Source organism: Palaemon carinicauda, chromosome 7, assembly GCF_036898095.1.
Source record: "Palaemon carinicauda isolate YSFRI2023 chromosome 7, ASM3689809v2, whole genome shotgun sequence".
Taxonomy (NCBI): Eukaryota; Metazoa; Arthropoda; class Malacostraca; order Decapoda; family Palaemonidae; genus Palaemon; species Palaemon carinicauda.
In genome coordinates, this window is record NC_090731.1 from 21,446,417 (window position 1) to 21,467,453 (window position 21,037).

General features: G+C 41.9%; 1 protein-coding gene across 3 annotated transcripts in view; it reads right to left on the reverse strand.

Annotated features, from left to right (window-relative positions):
* The window catches only part of chm (chameau), a 94,687-nt gene that overhangs the window by 39,865 nt on the left and 33,785 nt on the right, over nucleotides 1–21,037 (reverse strand). For all 3 annotated transcript variants that reach the window (XM_068376635.1, XM_068376634.1, XM_068376633.1), the window contains 4 exons: nucleotides 20,180–20,335; nucleotides 17,408–17,524; nucleotides 15,803–15,952; nucleotides 6,200–6,426 (listed from right to left, as the gene is read on the reverse strand). In XM_068376635.1, the coding sequence (XP_068232736.1) occupies nucleotides 6,200–6,426; nucleotides 15,803–15,952; nucleotides 17,408–17,524; nucleotides 20,180–20,335 (650 nt within the window). The remainder of the gene's footprint in view (nucleotides 1–6,199; nucleotides 6,427–15,802; nucleotides 15,953–17,407; nucleotides 17,525–20,179; nucleotides 20,336–21,037) is intronic.

The window sequence follows — 21,037 nt, forward strand, 5'->3', positions numbered from 1 at the left end:
ACATGAGGAACCTTAGGACCACGTCTAAGTTCCATCCAGGAGTTGCCAAACGACGTTCCTTAGAGGTCTCGAAAGACTTAAGGAGATCTTGGAGATCTTTATTGTTGGAAAGATCTAAGCCTCTATGTCGAAAGACCGAAGCCAACATGCTCCTGTAGCCCTTAATCGTGGGAGCTGAAAGGGAGCGAACTTTTCTCAGATGTAAAAGAAAATCTGCGATTTGGGCTACAGAGGTACTGGACGAGGACACAGATGCTGACTTGCACCAGTCTCGAAAGACTTCCCACTTCGACTGGTATACTCTAATGGTAGAAGCTCTCCTCGCTCTTGCAATCGCACTGGCTGCCTCCTTCGAAAAGCCTCGAGCTCTTGAGAGTCTTTCGATAGTCTGAAGGAAGTCAGACGAAGAGCGGGGAGGCTTTGATGGACATTCTTTACGTGGGGCTGACGTAACAGATCTACCCTTAGAGGAAGACTTCTTGGAAATTCTACCAGCCATTGAAGTACCTCGGTGAACCACTCTCTCGCGGGCCAGAGGGTAGCAACCAACGTCAACCTTGTCCCTTCGTGAGAGGCGAACTTCTGCAGTACCTTGTTGACTATCTTGAATGGTGGGAATGCATATAAGTCCAGAAGAGACCAATCCAGTAAAAACGCATCTATGTGGATTGCTTCTGTATCTAGGACTGGAGAGCAATAGATTGGTAACCTTTTGGTCAACGAGGAGGCAAAGAGGTCTATGGTGGGTTGACCCCAAGTAGCCCAAAGACTCTTGCCCACGTCCTTGTGGAGGGTCCATTCCGTGGGTATCACCTGACCCCTCCGACTGAGACAGTCTGCCAAGACGTTCAAGTCCCCCAGGATGAATCTCGTCAACAGGGAGATGCCTCGATTTCTTGACCATAAGAGAAGGTCCCTTGCGATCTCGAGCAGCGTGAAGGAGTGTGTGCCTCCTTGCTTGGAGATGTACGCCAAAGCTGTGGTGTTGTCTGAGTTGACCTCTACCACTTAGTTTCGAAGAAGCTTTCGAATATCATCAAGGCCAAGTGGACTGCTAATAGCTCCTTGCCGTTGATGTGCATGCTCTTCTGACTTGAGGTCCACAGACCCGAGCATTCCCGACCGTCCAGGGTCGCACCCCAACCCAAATCCGACGCGTCTGAGAACAACACGTGGTTTGGGTTCTTGACTGCTAGGGATAGTCCCTCTCTCAGACTGATATTGCTGTCCCACCATTTCAGGCATGCCTTTACTGGTTCGGAGACTGGGAATGATACCGTCTCTAACGTCTTGTCCTAGTTCCAGTGAGAGGCTAGATGGAACCGGAGAAGCAGAAGGTGTAGTCTCCCTAGTGGGACAAACTGCTCCAGGGATGAGAGAGTCCCTACGAGACTGTTCCAACTCCTGACTGAACAAACGTTTTCTTTTCAGCATGAGTTGGACTTCCAGCAGGGCTTGTTCTATTCGGTGGCAGACGGAAAAGCCCGAAAAAAACTGGACTGCGAATCTCCATCCCCAAATATAGAATAATCTGGGATGGGATCAGTTGGGACTTTTAGGTTGACCAAAAGTCCCAACTCCCTGGCCAGACTCAACGTCCAATGTAGATCCTGCAGACAGCGAAGACTGGACGATGCTCTGAGAAGCCAGTCGTCCAAGTACAGGGAGGCTCGGATCCCCGATAGATGGAGGGATTTTGCCACATTCCTCATGAGCCTCGTAAACACGAGAGGAGCAGGACTGAGGCCAAAGCACAGGGCTCGAAACTGGTACCCCACATTCCTGTAAACAAACTTCAGAAACGGTTGGGAATCCGGGTGTATAGGAATGTGGAAGTATGCCTCCTGAAGGTCGAGAGAGACCATCCAGTCGCCTTCCATTAATGCTGTCAAGACAGCCTGGTAGACTTCATAGTGAAGTTTGTCTTGACAATGAACACATTGAGCGCACTTGCCTCTTACGTACTCCTGCAGTGAACATGGCTGCCAGATCATTGGAGCCATCCCTGAGGGACTTGTTCCTGCAGAGAACGTGGCTGTCAGATCATTGGAGCCATCCCTGAAAGCCTTGTTTATGCATGACATAATTGTACAGCAAAACTTCAAACGCTCGAAAAAACTCCTAACAGGAGATGGTCTAGCTCTGAAGTCGACCATAAAATCTTGGAGCGTCTCATGGCCAGGCGCCAGGGAGAGTCTATGAGGTTTGAGAAGTCTATCTGGGCAGAGGCAGGAACTCCCAAGCCGAGAACTTCTCTCGTGTCATATCAGACTCTTGCTCTATAAGCCAGCTTAAAAGTAGGGAAAGCAAAGGCTGTCTCCCCCAAACTCCTCCTGGTGATAAACCAGTCGCCTAGCAAACGTAAAGCTCTCTTAGAAGAGCGAGAGAGCACTAGCTTATAAAACAACGGCTTCGAAGTAGCTAGGCCTAGTGTAAACTCTGACGTTTAGGCGAACGAGGAGCAGCAGTTACAAAAAGATCCGGACAAAGATCCTTAAAAATCAGCATGATTTATTTAAAGTCCATAGAGGGCTGAGCAGCTTTAGGCTCCTCTCCGTCTGACAGAGTCCTCAAGGGAATATCAGTAGGAGGGGGAACAGCAACTTCCTCATCTGAAGGAACCTTGTCCGACAATAGCCGAGTCTCAAGCAAGGGAGAGACCTGCCGTGGTGGCAATGCTTGACAAGCAGAGTCCACACGCAAAGGAGCAACAGTAGCAGTCAAGGACGCTATGTCATGTAACTGCTTAAAGGACTGACCAGCAACAACCAACAGGTGCGGGAGGACGCTCGACGTCAACTCGAGACTGCCTTGACTGCCTAGACTGAGCAGTCAAAACAACTCTTGACTGCGGTGCTTGACGCTCAACGTCAAAACAAGTCAACTTCGCTGGTTGGCGAACGTCCTGAACGTCAACAAGAGCATGCGGCAGCGGCTGAACGTCCACAAGCGGCTGAAAGTCAACACTGGACTGCATCGAGTGAGGCTCTACAAAACGTGACTGTCGTGACTTTGTAACGTCAACGTCAACAGGACGAGCAAAGGTTCGTTTGGGCGGCTGACGGCCAGGATCTCGATCAGCTAAGCGTCGAGGATCATCGTGAACCTGCTCAGCAGAATAGTCCTCCATAAGAGAGGCAAGCTTATTCTGCATGTCTTGCCGTACAACCCATTTAGGATCAACGGGAATGGTTGCGGTAAGATACGAGGGTAACGTCTGTGACTGCAAAACCTTGCCTACAAAAAGACTCTCGGAGCCTGTGTTACGCTTTTGTTTAGGCGGCGAGCAGTCTTCCGATGACTGCATAGGGTCAGAGCTGTCCTAATAGTTAAAACCAGGACGCTGGACCTGTCCTGAAAGGACTGACTTTCGCTTAAAGGGCCTCGAAACCTTGTTCCACGGTTTCTTATGCGAAAAGCCTTCGGATGACGAGGAGAAAATCGTCTCGCTCGTCTTATGGTAGGGGCGGTGTTGATGAGACACGCCTGAAACCATAGAGGGAACGTCTGTTCGCTGATCAAGTCCTCTCGAACCCATAAGTCGTACGACATTACTTCTCCCCTGGGCTTGGGAGCTTGCAAGAGGTCTCGGACTAGGCGAACGACAGGCACGAACAGACGAACCCTCGGTCGCAACACTGATAACACTTTGCGCAATTATCACTTTATCACTACGATTTTCTGTTTTGCACTTATTTCACTGAAATCGAATTTTTTAACAATTCACATTAGGTATGAATAAAACTGATTTCTACCTGAAGCACGCAATTCTACCCTCATCAAAAGGTTATAATTGCGAAATCAGTCATATAATGTAAGCACATTAATACAAGCAAAAAACAGTAAACATATTTTAAGATAAAAAGATCAGTGGCTGGGAAGGAGACTAAACACTAGTTCATTCAAAACTACGTTTTCAATCTCTCACCGTACAGTGCCTTGGGACGAGAATAAAAACTAAAAACGTTTTATCCTTTCTCCCCGTACAGAGACTAGGGACGAGAGTAAAAAACTGACTCGAGAACAACGTTACTCGCTTGGGACGAGAATAAAGATCGGAACGTTCTCTCTCCTCTCTCTCTCTCCGTCTCTATCTCTCTCTCTCTCTCTCTCTCTCTTGATTTCGCACCGAAGAGAAGAGCCCACTTACCTTTCGTCAATAAACAGGTTATTTGACCAAAGGAAAAAACTGAAAGGTTTTTCAATTAAAAAGTTCCTTTAAAATAGTATTTAAAACATTTAAGCTTTGAAAGAAGAATGAACAAAACGTCAGAATCGATTTACTCTTTCTGCAAAGTGAAACCGTGATACTCTCTCTCTCTATCGTAACGATAGAGCGCAAACTGCGTAGCATAAATAAACTAAACGTTAGTTCATCTTTGAAAAAGTACGAAGACTATTCAAAGAAAATCTTTCATAAAATATCTACTAAAAAATATTCATTTAATAAGTTTTAAATCATTTGCTCTGTAAAAGTTATTTACGATTAAAGGGCTCAACGTTGTTTAACTTCGGTTTCCAAGTTAGGACCGCCTACTCTCAGGAAAGGTCGCATATAAACAAATCATTAAAATTTATCTTGATGTTTATTATAAATGGAAAGCTAATCGAAGAGGCCTAATAAAGGCGGTTGAGATATAAAATATATAGAGGAAAATCTATAATTAATTTATAACGTGATAAGATAATTGCTAAAAGCCTAAAACACACTTCCGTACTAAGGGAAGGGTCGGCCATTTAAAAGTCAAAGAAAGTCCAAAAAACAATCCAAAGTCATCAAAAATTAAATCTATCCAAAAACGAGTTCAAGATTTAAGTTGAAGATAAAACACCTGCACTGCGAAAGCTCAAACCAAAAGGAAGTACTTCACCAAATATGTTGAGAAAACTCCAGGTTAAACAGCGAGTATTGATACGTCTTGTCGTTAAGGCCGACAGAGAAAAAATTGGGTCTGTTTACATGTATATGCGGTATCTGGCCGATAGTTGGCGCTGGTGGGCACACCCGCAACCTTCATAGCGATCGCTCGCGAGTTTTTGTGTGCGTTTTCTGTCGAGCCGCTGGAGCAGCAGCTATTATATATTCACCGGCTAAGTTAAATATTTAAAATTAATAAACCAAACACAGTTACTTGAAACTGAGTTACACTAATATTTCAAGTACCTTGTGAGAACCCATTCATAACGGTGACTCATCGTAACTCGAAACCTTAGTAAACCAAAGACCTCCTGTACAGGCTAAGTCCTATCAGTCTCCTCATCCTTATGAAAGACACTTACTTAAGAGGCTGCTGGTCATCGCTTTGCTTCTGTATGGGATCCAGGATGCTGGACGCTTCGAGGAAAATATTAACCATCTAATTCAGTTCTAGAGGGACTTTTAACCCATCAAGCAATGAGTCTCCCTATCAATCAATGTTGGTTTGTATGTCGTGTAGAAACAAATCACAAATTTCAAAAGTAATTTGTATTTTCCTAGCTATACAAACCTGAGTCTTTTAATCTCACTTTTCTCCCCAATAACTTCTCAGTCCTGGGCAGAAAAGTCACAATTGAAGCTTTCCGACTGCTGGAGGCGAGGCTACAACAGTAGTTTTACTACTTAATAAGCAATGATTGTTACTGAAACAATCTCTCTATTAAAGGTATGAGTTTTGCATTGCTAGGAAAATACATATTTACTTTTAAAATGTTTGATTTTGTAAATTTCTTAACTAAACAAACTTGAGTCCTTTACTTTTCCTAACACAAATTTGACTCCTTTAAACTTTATTTCCCACCTCCACCACCCTGCAAGCTCTAAGTGAAAGTTTAAGTGGCTACTCAGTGTACTGACTTGGGATTAGGGCTCCACTGCCACTCGCCAGGAACTACTGACACATCATTACAAATTTTAACAGCCCAATTGTGTGATATTTTACCTGGAGGAAAAATACTTTATAGGACTACCCTTCTTTTAACAAACAACTATTGTAAAATCTTGGAAACAAGCTGTTGAAAAGATTACCAAAAAATTCCAAAATTTTCAAATTATGATATATAACTTGTTGGAGGAGTCATTTACGACTCACTTCCAAATAAATACTTTCATCTTAACACATTTGAACAGCGTTCTAGCTAAGGTAACTTATAATTACTTTTATTCCTGTCACTACCCATCATCATTACTATTACATTACAACATCCACTTATACTTTACCTATATATTTCATCCCCCGGAGGATGCTTCCAAACACACTTGGCTGCATGTCTCTGTAGTATCGTTTTTGATCTCATGTACTTCAAACAAAATTCACAGATATAAATTTTTGGTTGTTGATTATAATCATCAGGATACTGAGACTGGTACCAGGCTTCCATTTCAAACCGGCCCATTTCAATGTAACGGATTCCTTTGGTATCCGGTAGCCCCCGAAGGTCATCTTCCTGAGGAATGACATACATTTTCAAAATAAAAATCATTCAAATCAATTGCTCTTAACTAAAATGCTTGAAAACTTAAAAAAAACTTTAAACACATCCTCATGATTAATTTATCCCAGTTTTCCAGTAACGTTCACAAGCTTATGCTAACCCATAATATAGTGTACTGTATATAGATAAATGTGTATAGAGATCATCACAGAACAAATCTTTTTCGGAGGTAGTCTATATAATATTATTCAATATTAAACTTACCCGATAATCATGTAGCTGTCAACTCCGTTGCCCGACAGAATTCTATGGAGGGATACGCCAGCTATCACAATACTAGAAGGGGGTGTACTTACCAGCGCCACCTGTGGCCAGGTACTATAGTACTTCTTGTTGACACCTCCTCAATTTTTCCTCTGTCGTGCTTCCGGCAAGACGTTCTGGGATACGCTTATGATCTTCGAGTATTTTCACGGCTTTTGGTGAAGTATTCTCTCAGATTTCGGCTGTCGCTTTACTGGAAAACTTCTATATTAGCTTAGATAGCTATTATTTAGTCCTGATTTAACGGTTAACGATCTTTTGCTTGATTTTGAAACCCCACTTGGCTAACTCTTTTGATTCAAGATGTCTGACATTTCACAAGCCCCCACCCATAGACGATGTAGGTCTTGTAATAGGCGTATTCCGAAGGCCTCGGTAGATCCTCACACCGCTTGTTCTGACTGTAGGGAAAGGCCCTGTCAGTTAGAAGATCGATGTGAGGAATGCGCCGGACTTTCGGAACTTGATTTTGTCCGTCTTCTTAAGTACTCAACCAAGTTAGAGAGAGAGAGAGTTAGGAGGAGTTCTTCTCACTCTTCACTTTTTTCCTCACCTCATGATCCCCTACCTTTTCCTACCCCTGTAGTGGCTACCCCCGAACCTACTATTTGCCCTCAGCCTGATATGTCTGTTGTTTTGCGTGCCATTCAGGCCTTAGGCGATAAAGTAGAGTCAGTGGTAAGTGATCATAAGTCTCTTATGGCCGAAGTCAAGGAACTTAAGGTCAAGAGTGCAGTGGGTGGAATTAGTGCCAGTGCTGTGTCGAGTGCTAGTGTCAGTGCAGTGCCAAGTGCTAGTGTCAGTGTCAGTGTGGTGCGTGAGGATACTTCTGTGCGTGCCAGTCGTCCTCCCAGTCCGGGACCTCTTGCAAGCTCCCAAGCCCAGGGGAGAAGCAATGTCGAAGGGCAAAAGGGTTCGGCAGGCCTTGATCGGCGCACAGAAGTATCCTCGGTGGTTGCGGGCGTGTCTTCCAGAGACCGTCACTCCCACCTGCAGACGATTGAGCCCGTCTTTTACTCGTCTGCTGAGCATTTGTCAGGGAAGAAACGCTGGACTCAGGTCTCGAGACCACTCAAACGCAGAGTCCAGACCTCAAGAACTCACCGGGCTGCAGTCATTGGATCAGCTCTGACTCGCCGCAGTCATCAGTTGAATGCACTCCGCCTAAGAGGAGTAAGGTTCTGCCACAACAGATCTCTGCTGTTAAGGCTTTACCTCAGCAGACCTTAGTGTCTGCCGACCCCAAGTTGACTCTACTGCAGTCCATGCAGGCACAACTTGCGGTCTTGATGCGTGAGTGTCAGGCTGAGCAGGTTACACCTCCTCCTGCGATCGCTCCGCCTGACCGCAGTACTGCCTGCCAGGCGTACGATGTTGAGGCTCCTCAGAATACCTTAGCACGTTCTGAGTTTACTGTTTCCAGTGGTGTGCAGCTCCCTCCGCCTTCCTTAAGGCAACCTCAGCAATGGGAACAGGAAGATCATTCCTTACTTCCTCCGCTTCCACTTGCAGTTCCACCAGTGAGGCAACACTCTCTTGAGGTACAACAACCTCTCCCATCCATGAGTCAGTCTCCTCAGCTCTCGCTGCAGCGAGCTCAACCCTCCTCAAGGCAACCACAACACCTTAGCCTTGCGCCTCAGGAGCCTCAACTCGCGAGACAATTACTGTGTTCTGCGCAGCCACTACCTCATCGCTCTCAGCCCACACCTCAGGAACCTCAACTCGTTCCTCAGGAACTTGCTACTGCGCATCCGCCTTCCGCTCAGCAAGCGCAACCCTTGAGTTCAGTCACTCATGCTAGGAGTCAGCCTCCTCCACCCATGCGCCTACCTTCTGCTACTTCTTTTGATCAGCCCTTGCAGTCTGAGCCTCAGGTGTTCCCTCAACAGAGTCTTGAAGAGGAAACCACTAATATTGTTGTTCCAGCTCGTGCTGACTCTGCCGTTCAGCATACCTTTCCGATCTCTTCGCTACACTCTGGTGATGAGGCGTCTGATGATGAGGCGGCACACCTGGATCCCTCATCAGACGTGGATGAATCCAAGTCTTCTCCACCTTCTATTGACTTTCGTAAGGTCTTGGCTCTGTTTAGGGAGGTATACCCAGACCACTTTGTCTCTGCTATTCCCCGCTCTCCGCCATCTGAGTTTTCGCTGGGCATGCAGCCAGCTAAGTCTACCTATACTAAGCTAGTCCTAGCAAGGTCCTCTAAGAGAGCGTTAAGGATCTTAGGGGAGTGGTTGCAGACTAAGCAACACCTTGGAAAGACTTCGTTCATGTTTCCTCCGACTAAGCTCACTTCTAAAGCGGGCGTTTGGTATGCCACAGGAGAGGAACCAGGCTTGGGAGTACCTGCCTCTGCCCAGGCTGACTTCTCAAGTCTGGTAGACTCGCCTCGTAGAACAGCAATGAGGCGCTCTAAGGTTTGCTGGACCTTCTCAGACCTTGATCACTTCCTGAAGGGTGTTTTTAGAGCATTTGAGATGTTCAACTTTCTAGACTGGTGCCTGGGGGCCCTCAGCAAGAAGACCTCCCCTGCGGACAAGGATTCTGCCATGCTATTAATGTCCTGCATGGATAAGGCCATTAGAGACGGATCTGGCGAGCTTGCGTCGATGTTTGTGTCAGGGGTTCTTAAGAAAAGGGAACAGCTATGTACCTTCCTTTCCTCCAGCATTACACCTTGTCAAAGGTCTCAACTCCTTTTCGCTCCGCTCTCGAAGTTCCTCTTCCCCGAAGAGCTAGTTAAGGACTTGTCTGCTGCCCTGATACAAAAGGACACACATGATCTTGTAGCCTCATCGGCTCGTAAGACTAAGGTTGCTACCTCAGTCCCCAGGACTTATCGCACCCCAGTGGCTGATACTCCTGCTACGAGGTTCATACCGCCCTTTCGTGGTAGAGCCCCCAGCCGAGGAAGCTCCCGTCCAGACTCTTCCAGGAGCAAGTCTAGGAAAGGTTCCAAGGCTTCTAAAGGAAAAAACTGACTCTCCGCATCTCCAGACAGCAGTAGGAGCCAGACTCAAGAGCTTCTGGCAAGCCTGGGAAAAGAGAGGTGCAGACGCCCAGTCTGTCAGTTGGCTGAGGGAGGGTTACAGGATTCCATTCTGCCACAAACCCCCTCTGACCACATCTCCCATCAACCTCTCTCCCAACTACAAAGAAGAGGACAAGAGGCTAGCGTTGCGCCAGGAGGTGTCGCTACTTGTGCAGAAGAAGGCAGTGGTTATAGTCCGGGACCATCAATCCCCGGGCTTCTACAACCGTCTCTTTCTGGTGGCCAAGAAGACAGGAGGTTGGAGACCGGTGCTGGACGTCAGCGCGCTCAATGCGTATGTCACCAAGCAGACGTTCACGATGGAGACGACGAAGTCGGTCCTAGCAGCGGTCAGGCAGGAGGACTGGATGGTCTCGTTGGACTTGAAAGATGCCTACTTTCACGTTCCTATTCATCCAGACTCCCAACCTTTCCTGAGATTCGTTTTTGGAAAGGTTGTCTACCAATTCCAAGCCCTGTGTTTTGGCCTAAGCACAGCTCCTATGGTGTTCACGCATCTGATGAGGAATATAGCAAAATTCCTCCACTTATCGGACATCAGAGCCTCCCTCTACTTAGACGACTGGCTGTTGAGAGCCTCCACGAGTCGTCGCTGTCTGGAGAGTCTCAACTGGACTTTGGACTTAATCAGAGAACTGGGTCTGTTAGTCAACATAGAAAAGTCTCAGCTCATTCCCTCCCAATCCATTGTGTACCTGGGAATGGAGATTCGGAGTCAGGATTTTCGGGCTTTTCCATCGGCCCCAAGGATAAGCCAAGCCCTAGATTGCATCATGAGCATGCTGAAGAGGAGCAGTTGCTCGGTGAGACAGTGGATGAGTCTCACAGGGACCCTTTCATCACTGGCCCTGTTCGTCGAGCTAGGGAGACTCCACCTCCGCCCTCTTCAATTCCATCTTGCAGCTCATTGGGACAAGGGTTTGACTCTCGAAGCAGTCTCTATCCCAGTCACCAAAGAGATGAAGACCACTCTCTTGTGGTGGAAGACCAATCTCCTTCTCAGGGAGGGCCTATCGTTGGCTATTCAGACCCCCAATCTTCATCTCTTCTCAGATGCATCGGACTCGGGCTGGGGTGCGACCTTGAACGGACGGGAATGCTCGGGAACGTGGAACGAGGAACAGGGAACGCTCCACATCAACTGCAAGGAGCTACTAGCAGTTCATTTAGCCCTGCTGAACTTCAAGTCCCTCCTGCGGGGCAAGGTGGTGGAGGTGAACTCAGACAACACCACAGCCTTGGCTTACATCTCCAAGCAAGGAGGGACCCATTCGAGGAGCCTATACGAGATCGCAAGGGACCTCCTCATTTGGTCAAGAAGTCAAAACCTCACTTTGGTCACGAGGTTCATTCAGGGCAACATGAACGTCTCAGCAGTTCGCCTAAGCAGAAGGAATCAGGTCATTCCCACGGAATGGACCCTCCACAAGAGTGTGTGCAACAGACTTTGGACCTTGTGGGGTCAACCTACCATAGATCTGTTTGCCACCTCCATGACCAAGAGACTTCCGCTGTACTGTTCCCCAGTTCCAGACCCTGCAGCAGTTCATGTGGATGCTTTTCTGCTGAACTGGTCCCATCTCGACCTTTACGCATTCCCACCGTTCAAGATAATAAACAAAGTCCTGCAGAAATTCATCTCGCACGAAGGGACACGGCTGACGCTGGTTGCTCCCCTTTGGCCTGCAAGAGAATGGTTCACAGAGGTACTTCAATGGCTAGTCGACATCCCCAGGACTCTACCTCTAAGAGTGGACCTTCTACGTCAACCTCACGTAGACAGGTTGCACCCAAACCTCCACGCTCTTCGGCTGACTGCCTTCAGACTGTCGAAAGATTCGCTAGAGCTAGAGGCTTTTCGAAGGAGGCAGCCAGTGCGATTGCCAGAGCAAGAAGGGTTTCCACTCGTAGAGTCTACCAATCTAAGTGGGAAGTCTTCCGGAGCTGGTGTAGAGCCAATTCAGTATCCTCTACCAATACCTCTGTGACCCAAATAGCTGACTTCCTATTACATCTTAGGAATGAGAGATCCCTTTCAGCCCCTACGATTAAAGGGTACAGGTGTATGTTGGCTTCAGTTCTCCGCCACAGAGGTTTGGACCTTTCTTCCAACAAGGACCTTCAAGACATCCTTAAGTCTTTTGAGACTTCTAAAGAGCGTCGTCTATCCACTCCAGGCTGGAACCTAGACGTAGTCTTAAGGTTCCTTATGTCACCTAGGTTCGAACCTCTCCAGTCAGCTTCCTTCAAGGACCTTACCCTCAAGACTCTTTTTCTCGTCTGCCTTGCAACAGCTAAGAGAGTCAGTGAGGTTCATGCCTTCAGCAAGAACATTGGTTTCACGACCGAATCTGCAACATGTTCTTTTCAGCTCGGATTCCTAGCAAAGAACGAACTTCCTTCACGTCCTTGGCCTAGATCGTTTGAAATACCTAGCCTCTCCAACATGGTAGGTAACGAACTAGAGAGAGTTCTTTGCCCTGTCAGAGCTCTCAAGTATTATCTTAATAGGTCTAAACCTATTCGAGGACAGTCAGAAGCCTTATGGTGTGCCATCAAGAAACCTTCGAGGCCCATGTCCAAGAACGGGGTTTCGTATTATATAAGGCTTCTGATTAGAGAAGCCCATTCTCACTTAAAGGAGGAAGACCTTGCATTGCTGAAGGTAAGGACCCACGAAGTAAGAGCCGTAGCTACTTCGATGGCCTTTAATAAAAACCGTTCTCTGCAGAGCATAATGGATGCAACCTATTGGAGGAGCAAGTCAGTGTTTGCATCATTTTATCTTAAAGATGTCCAGTCTCTTTACGAGAACTGCTACACCCTGGGACCATTCGTAGCAGCGAGTGCAGTAGTAGGTGAGGGCTCAGCCACTACATTCCCTTAATCCCATAACCTTTTTTAACCTTTCTCTTGAATGCTTTTATTGTTGTTTTTATGGTTGTTACGGTAGGCTAAGAAGCCTTCCGCATCCTTTTGATTTGGCGGGTGGTCAATTCATTCTTGAGAAGCGCCTGGGTTAGAGGTTGTGTAGAGGTCCTTTAGTAGGGGTTGCAGCCCTATATACTTTAGCACCTTTGAGTTGATTCAGCCTCCAAGAGGAACGCTGCGCTCAGTAAGGAAGACGAACTTAAAAAAGAGGCAGAGTAACGGTTCAATTCGACTTCCTTACCAGGTACTTATTATTTCATTGTTATTTGAGATAACTGTTATATGAAATATGGGATACTTAGCTATCCTTTAATCTTGTACACTGGTTTTCACCCACCCCCCTGGGTGTGAATCAGCTACATGATTATCGGGTAAGTTTAATATTGAAAAATGTTATTTTTATTAGTAAAATAAATTTTTGAATATACTTACCCGATAATCATGATTTAATTGACCCTCCCTTCCTCCCCATAGAGAACCAGTGGACCGAGGAAAAATTGAGGAGGTGTCAACAAGAAGTACTATAGTACCTGGCCACAGGTGGCGCTGGTAAGTACACCCCCTTCTAGTATTGTGATAGCTGGCGTATCCCTCCATAGAATTCTGTCGGGCAACGGAGTTGACAGCTACATGATTATCGGGTAAGTATATTCAAAAATTTATTTTACTAATAAAAATAACATGTTTCATGTACAAAAAATACCGTACTTCAGAAAAAAAATATAGTAATAGACATGGGTCTTAAAAGGACATTAGTTACAATATCACCAGAAGCCATTAGACTGGCATTAAAAAGAAAGTATATAATAAAATCACTCATTTTGCTATACCATAAAACAGTGGTTCCCAACCTGGGGGAAATTTCCCCCTGGAGGGAAATTTGAAGCTTCCAGGGGGGAAATAATTACACTACCTACTAACTAAAACAAGCGGAAAATGTCCTCATAGTACGTGCGGCAATTTGTTGTTAGCCATTCAATTGTGATATGATCATATCATTTCTCACTGACATGATATTCAAGGGGAGAATTGGAATATCATGCCCATTTCTGAGGCAGGCGAGTGGGCATGAGGGCTGGGTGGGGCATCAAAGGGGAAATTTGGATGGTTGAACTAGGTGCCGGGAGGAAATGACAGAAAAAAGGTTGGGAACCACTGCCATAAAATAAAATCTAAGGTGAGAGCTATTGCTGGAGTATCAGTAGAAGTTTAGATAAATGTTAGTGCTCACCAAAGGTCAGCCCCGAGCCCTTTGATGTTTAACTAAAAGGGATATTATTATTATTATTACCAGCTAAGCTACAACCCTATTTGGAAGAGCAAGATGCTATAAACCCAAGGGCTCCAACAGGGAAAAATAGCCCAGTGAGGAAAGGAAATGAGGAAATAAATAACTGATGAGAATAAACTAACAATATATCATTCTAAAAACAGTAACAGCGTTAAAACAGATATGTCCTATATAAACTATTAACAACTTCAAAAACAGATATGTCCTAAATAAACTATTAACAACGTCAAAAACAGATGTGTCATATATAAACAATAAAAAGACTCATGTCAGCCTGATCAATATAAAAACATTAAAAAAGTACATTCAAGAAAATGGTCATATGGATTCTCTGAAAAGATAGGAGGGTTGATGAAATTAGCAGATGGGGTCCCAAGAGGGGCAAGAGGTAGATATAAATAGCAGCTTAGAAAAGGCAGAATATTTGTTACTTTGAGGACATATTGAACTATGAGGCAGGTGTTGAGAAGGCAGAAACAAAAAGTGTGAATGACTATACTGATATCCATAGGTAATCGTGTTCCTTGTATTCAATTTATATTACTTTGCAGGATCATTTGTCGATCATTTGTCTTTTTTCTTTTGCTATGGAGACATTTCTGACTAGAAGCAATTGTCATATTCACTAAGGAGGCATGTCTAACTTAAAACAATTGCCATATAAAATTGACCAATCACCTGTGCCAAAAATCCCAAATTGGTTTGTATTCACATAGGAAGAAATCCCACTTTTTTATGTAATTTGCATTTTTTTCAGCTATACAAACCTGACTCATTTACTTGGAGAGATTGATTCAGCACGAGCTGGAGACAGTCGTTAAATCTCGGATAACGGACAGTTATCCAGATGTTAACCCTTTTACCCCCAAAGGACGTACTGGTACTTTTCACAAAAGACATCCTTTTACCCCCATGGACGTACCGGTACGTCCTTGCAAAAAATGCTATAAAAATTTTTTTTTTTTCATATTTTTGATAATTTTTTCAGATAATTCAGGCATTTTCCAAGAGAATGAGACCAACCTGACCTCTCTATGACAAAAATTAAGGCTGTTAAAGCAATTTAAAAAAAATATACTGCAAAATGTGCTGGGAAAAAAACAACCCCTTGGGGGTTAAGGGTTGGAAATTTCCAAATAGCCTGGGGGTTAAAGGGTTAAAAAAAGGTACATATGTTGATAGGCTGACATAAGTCTCTTTTTATAGTTTATATTTTAAGATCTGTTTTAATATTATTACTGTTCTTCAAATATTTCATTGCTTCAATGTTGTTACTGTTCTTAAAATATTTCATTTTAATTTCTATTACTTTTCATGTACTTTATATATTTCTTTATTTCCTTTCCTTGCTGGGCTATTTATCCATGTTGGAGCCATTGGACTTATAGCATCCTACTTTTTCAATTATGGTTATAGCTTAGCTAATAATAATAATAATAATAATAATAATAATAATAATCAGTTCAAAATAGATTTAAAAGCAAAATGAAGTACTTTTTGACTTCCAATTTATTTTGCTAGCTGATTTGTTTTAATATTGTTACTGTTCTTAAAATTTGTCATTGCTTTAATGTTGTTACTGTTCTTAAAATATTTAAATTTTTTATTACTTTTCAGGTAGCTTATTTATTTCCTTTCCTCACTGGGCTATTTTTCCCTGTTGGAGCCCTTGGGCTTACAGCATCCTGCTTTTCCAACAATGGTTGTAGCTTACCTAGTAATAATAAGATTAATTGGTACAAAAAAGATTCAAAAGGAGAATAAAGTACTTTCCGACTTACAATTTTTTCGCTAGCTGCTGACTGAGCTTCGATAAACAACTGAAGATCCCACTCTGGGGTATAACCTCGAAGAGATGGTTGACGATCTCTGTCCGCCATCTCATCTTCCCCAGGTCGTGGTTCACTCAACTTGTCTCTTGAGTCTCTTATCTGGAGAGAAAGATATGAATTTAATTAGAAAGTAAAATCAGATTAAGTATCATAGGATAAAAATTAAACTTCCATAAATGTCCTATGAATTTAATTATCAATTAAGAAATTTTAAGAGATTGAATTAAATTAGAGTAAAATACGAATATGTATCATGGGATAAAAATCAACTTCCTTAAATACCCTATGAATTGTAAGAGATTGTTTAAAAACTACTGATATAGCTATGTATGATATGCAAACTGATCAACTTTTCATAAAATTCTCATTTCATCTTGGTAATCTTACAACAATTTTTTACAGAATAGATACTTAGGTATAAAATTTTCTATCACTGTTGATTTCCAAATAGGATTTTTACCAAGCAAGAATAAATTATGAAATACTGTACAATCTTTGTTTTAATTGCATGTGAAAGCATTGATTTCAACAAATACTAACTTCTCTTGTAGTTTTTCCTTATTTCCTTTCCTCACTGAGCTATTTTTCCTGTTGGAGCCCTTAGGCTTACAGCATCCTGATTTACAACTAGGGTTGTAGCTTAGCAAGTAATAATAATAATAACAATATTCTCCATCCTAGCAGCATTCTCTACAATTTCTGAATATTGATATCTAAGACCTTATAAGTACCTAGAAATAAAGACTCGTTTCCTGAAATAGAGTATTCATGCAGAAAAAAATTAGGTACCTATGATGTCTTTTCAGCTATAACTTACTAGACAGTCTAAGTTTATTCAAATTATTTTGGTGCTAGTTTTACCTTGGTTAATCAACAGGTACTTACTAGACAGTCTAAGTTTATTCAAATTATCTTGGTGCCAGGTTTACCTTGGTTAATCAACAGGTACTTACATTATCTACAAATTTCATAGTTTACGTCTTATTGCCTGAGACCTTCATTAAAATCAAAGATTCTTAAACGAGCAGCAGGATATTCTGGCAAATGGCATTTCGAGCAAACTGACAACTTAAAACCTTATACTTTATTGATTAAATGATTTTGTACTATCAATTAACACCTTTCATTTTCCTAAGTTAGAATGAAGTTGATTACTGTACTGTATAAAAGTTAGCCAATACTTTATTTTGTTCATATCTACACCTACTGTGTTAAAAATAATTCACCATATCTTCATAAATTTTATAGAAAATAGGATAGAAAATACCCAGTATATATCTAATGTCTCTGAAAGTGAGTCTGTACTCTGTACTCTTTTTATTATATAAAGCAACTTATTTCAATAAGTTTTCGAAGGATAAGACTACATAACTGACATCTAAAGAAATATTAATTTGGATCAACATGCTTTTTCAATGTAAGGAAGGTGTACTCAATCATCCACTGAAAAGATACAACCTACTTCATATATCAAAATTCACTCTTCATTACCTTAAGTTCTTTAAAGACCTAAAGTCATGCATGTTTTTGGTTTATCTCTATTGTTTTACTCACCTTATTGCAATAATTTCTTTGTTCAGAATTTGGTCCATTTCTTGGAGATTTATTCCCAATGAGAAGCCTTGCCTTTTCTCTTTCAACATTGTCGTCTTCCCTAAGCTTGCGGTTGATCTATAAATAAAATTGTTAAAAGTCATTTTCAAAATTTGTTTGTATGGGAAGCTTAGGATTTCAAGTGCTTCAAGTGCATAAGAAAAATGAATAATAAAAAGATGGAGGTAAATTATTTGTTATGAAAGATGCGTACACCTTGAAGAAAGTAAAACATTGCAGATTTCAAAATATGTATTTTTCCGAGCTGTAGTACAAACTGGAGTCCTTTAAAACAGGGAATATCTTCAGCGGAGCTGGAATGGCCGTTAAATTTGTTAAATCTCACTCTTTTATTTTTGTTTCTGAACTCTTAGTGCCACTTATTTCCATTTATGAAAATGGAAGCAAGTAATGGTTTGTATCAGGAAGCAAACTTTCGTCAATTTAACAAGTTTATATGAAAAAACAAAACAATACTTGAATCTATTTATGATGGAACTAGGATTGATGGATGAATTTATGAATTTGGGCCACATGGCCATGCACTGGAACCTGGAAGGCCATTGAGCACCCAGGTGCAGATGGGAGAAACCCTCGGTTTTATCATAAAAGTTAAAATACGTTGGATAGGGAGATGTAAGAAAGGAAACAAAGATCTCTACTATATCACATACAGTCTGTGCCTAATGGAGTGGGACAAATGATATGGTCCATCACCACCTCAAGACACAAATTTCTAGGTCATTCTCATGAGCAAGGGAATGTTGATTACTGAAACCTTCTATCGAGGCTGGCATAACCAATGTGAAGCTGATAAGAACTTCTACCGCTCTGGCCTACAGCATCACATCTCACATTGGAAGCTCACGGAAATCTCATGGATTTAATTCTGGAATCACATTAGTCATTTCTTGCTTGAGGTTTTCGCCAACCTCCAGCCGATGCTAGCGAGGGAAAGTGTTGTAGCGTCACACTACAATCTCATGGTTTGAAGAGCAAATAGGAAAAATGTAAACGAAATCAATCGGCTGACATCATCAAGGGGCCTAGAAATTTTCCGACTTGCAGTATATGTGTTTTCGGGATATTACGTGGACTGAAGAATTCTACAACTACCACAGGATGAACAAAAGATTTTCATTATCTTCTGAGGCTTGTTGGACCCAAGATTGTCAAGCAAGAGCAGGTCCCATTTGCAGCGGCCATTTATTTTTTAAAATCCGAAGTCATGCTCGTAGTTTGCGCTTGCTGCTTCCTGTCAAGTTGGGAAGCCAATATCTCGAGCAAAATGCTCCCGGTTCCCCATTTTTGGCAGCAATGGCTAGCTCCTGGTGAAAAAAAAAGCCTAGCGTGATTCCAGCTTAACCCGAAGACTAACCAACACCACATCCTTAACAGCCTGTAAGAATGAGGAAAATTCGAATTTCACCTGTTACTCATAATTTGCTGCTCAAAGGGTTCTGTTCATGAAGCAAGGATTCTGGTAATAAACAGTATGTAAGGCATTTTGGAGAGGTGTCAAGAGAGAGACTTCCACGGAGAAGAATTCTTCGGGTCCCCTATGTCTAACCTAGAAGTGTCCTGCAACTGTAACAATTAAGAAAGAATTATACTGCCATTGCAAGAGTACAGGAGATTGGGAACTATTAATACATTGAGTACACACATCCACCAATCCCTATCCCAGCAGAGTAGTGGTCTAAGCTACTCGCTGAACTCCCAAAAGCACTGCAGATGTTCAATGGAAGAATGGAGAAGGTTCCTACAAGTAGAATAAAGATTCTTTTAGCCACAACACCAGAAGGAGAAGGGGATGAACCAGCATCTGATGATACAGATGAGAAATAAGCTACCAACGGTGTGCTATTGAAATAGAAAGTTCCTAGAATACTTCTTTTCCTGTAAATAAGAAACAGAATGTATGTGAAAATAAATCTACATTTCACAAGCTACTGCACATTCTCTGATATGCAAACCACCTGTAGTCTTTTATTACAATACAAAGGGTTACATCATATAAGAACACGTCGAAATTGTTTGAAATTAAATTGTATTTTTCATAGATACACATGGCCAATATTGAGTTCTATGACAACAGCAGCAACATAGGACTTCTGACTCGATGAACGTGGAAGAAAAGTGAAAATTCATACACGAGTGGTTGTGGTTCCACCTTTACTCACTCGCTACACTTTGATAGCCTTGAGAACACATTTAAATTACTGCAACCAGCTATTGGAGACAGATATTCCCATATAAATGAAGAGGTTTATATTCATGTGTGGAAAAACATCCAACATATTTGATTATCTATAATGGATGTTTAGCATTAATACTAGACTTGGTTTTCTATAGAATGGTGGCATCAAGTCTTACCTACATCAATAATAGCTACTTCTTCATAGAATATAAAATATTCAACCTAACCACAATAACTCTAATTTCTATTTAAACTCAACATACATGTTGACTGAAACTTTTCATTCAATTCTTTCTCTTATTGATATTGGTTTACAACCCCCTTCATAAATATACATACTTTTCTCTGACCTTTCAATTAAACTGAAATCCTTGATATGCACTCAATATCCATAATTTGAAAATTTCACATTTCATTCTTTTGACCTAGCATTATAAAACAACCCTGTGACTTGAATAAACTAGATAAAATAATACTCTATACTGTATATACATGTTCATGTTACCAACAATAAAATAATGTACAATAATTACCTTGGATTCGTCTTTAGTCAAATTATGAAAAACTGGACACGCTTCCACTGAAAAATGCTTCTCATACAATCCTCCGAGATGACCAGAAGAGTCGCAACCTTCGACAGGACACTTGCGATTTTCTATAGGTGGCAATGGCGTATTTTCCAAGATGTCCTTGGAGAAAACAAAATATTCACATATTTACTTACAATCTTATAAAAAAACACATTCACATGATAATATATGAGAGAGGAAAAAAAAAGTCTTATACTATGCAAAATTTTTCACAAAAATCATTTATTGTAGTGATGTAGGACTCGAACAAAAATTTCCTATAAGGATTAGATATACATAGCGAGTTGAAAATTGGGCAATTGCAAATCTTAGCTACATTACAAATATTATTCACTATCTTCCAAGAATTGGAATATGGCATTTATTTATAATATACCCAATGGTAAAATAAATATAACAACTCTAATCTGTTTAAATATTTTACTGTCAAAATCCTATTTCCATAACATCTGCCATTAATTTAAATGTGCTAGATTTTATCTATATCCTATAATAAAATATTTTTTTTACATATTAAGAAGAAAAATAAAGCTGCCTTAGACTGTAAATACAGTATTTGTACTGCATCCACTATTACATTATTTCATGAGGACAAGGTGAGATTAAACTATATAAAAGGCAAATTGGACCCCAAAAATAAAAATATAATCCCATGTAAAATCAAGAAGTTAGAGTAACATAAAAAAGTCATGATATTTCAAATATTAATCCATATAGCCTATGACATAGCATAAAGAAACATTGTCATAATAAGTCTGTGATATAACCACATTGAGGGATTGGATAAAAAAAATCTACAAA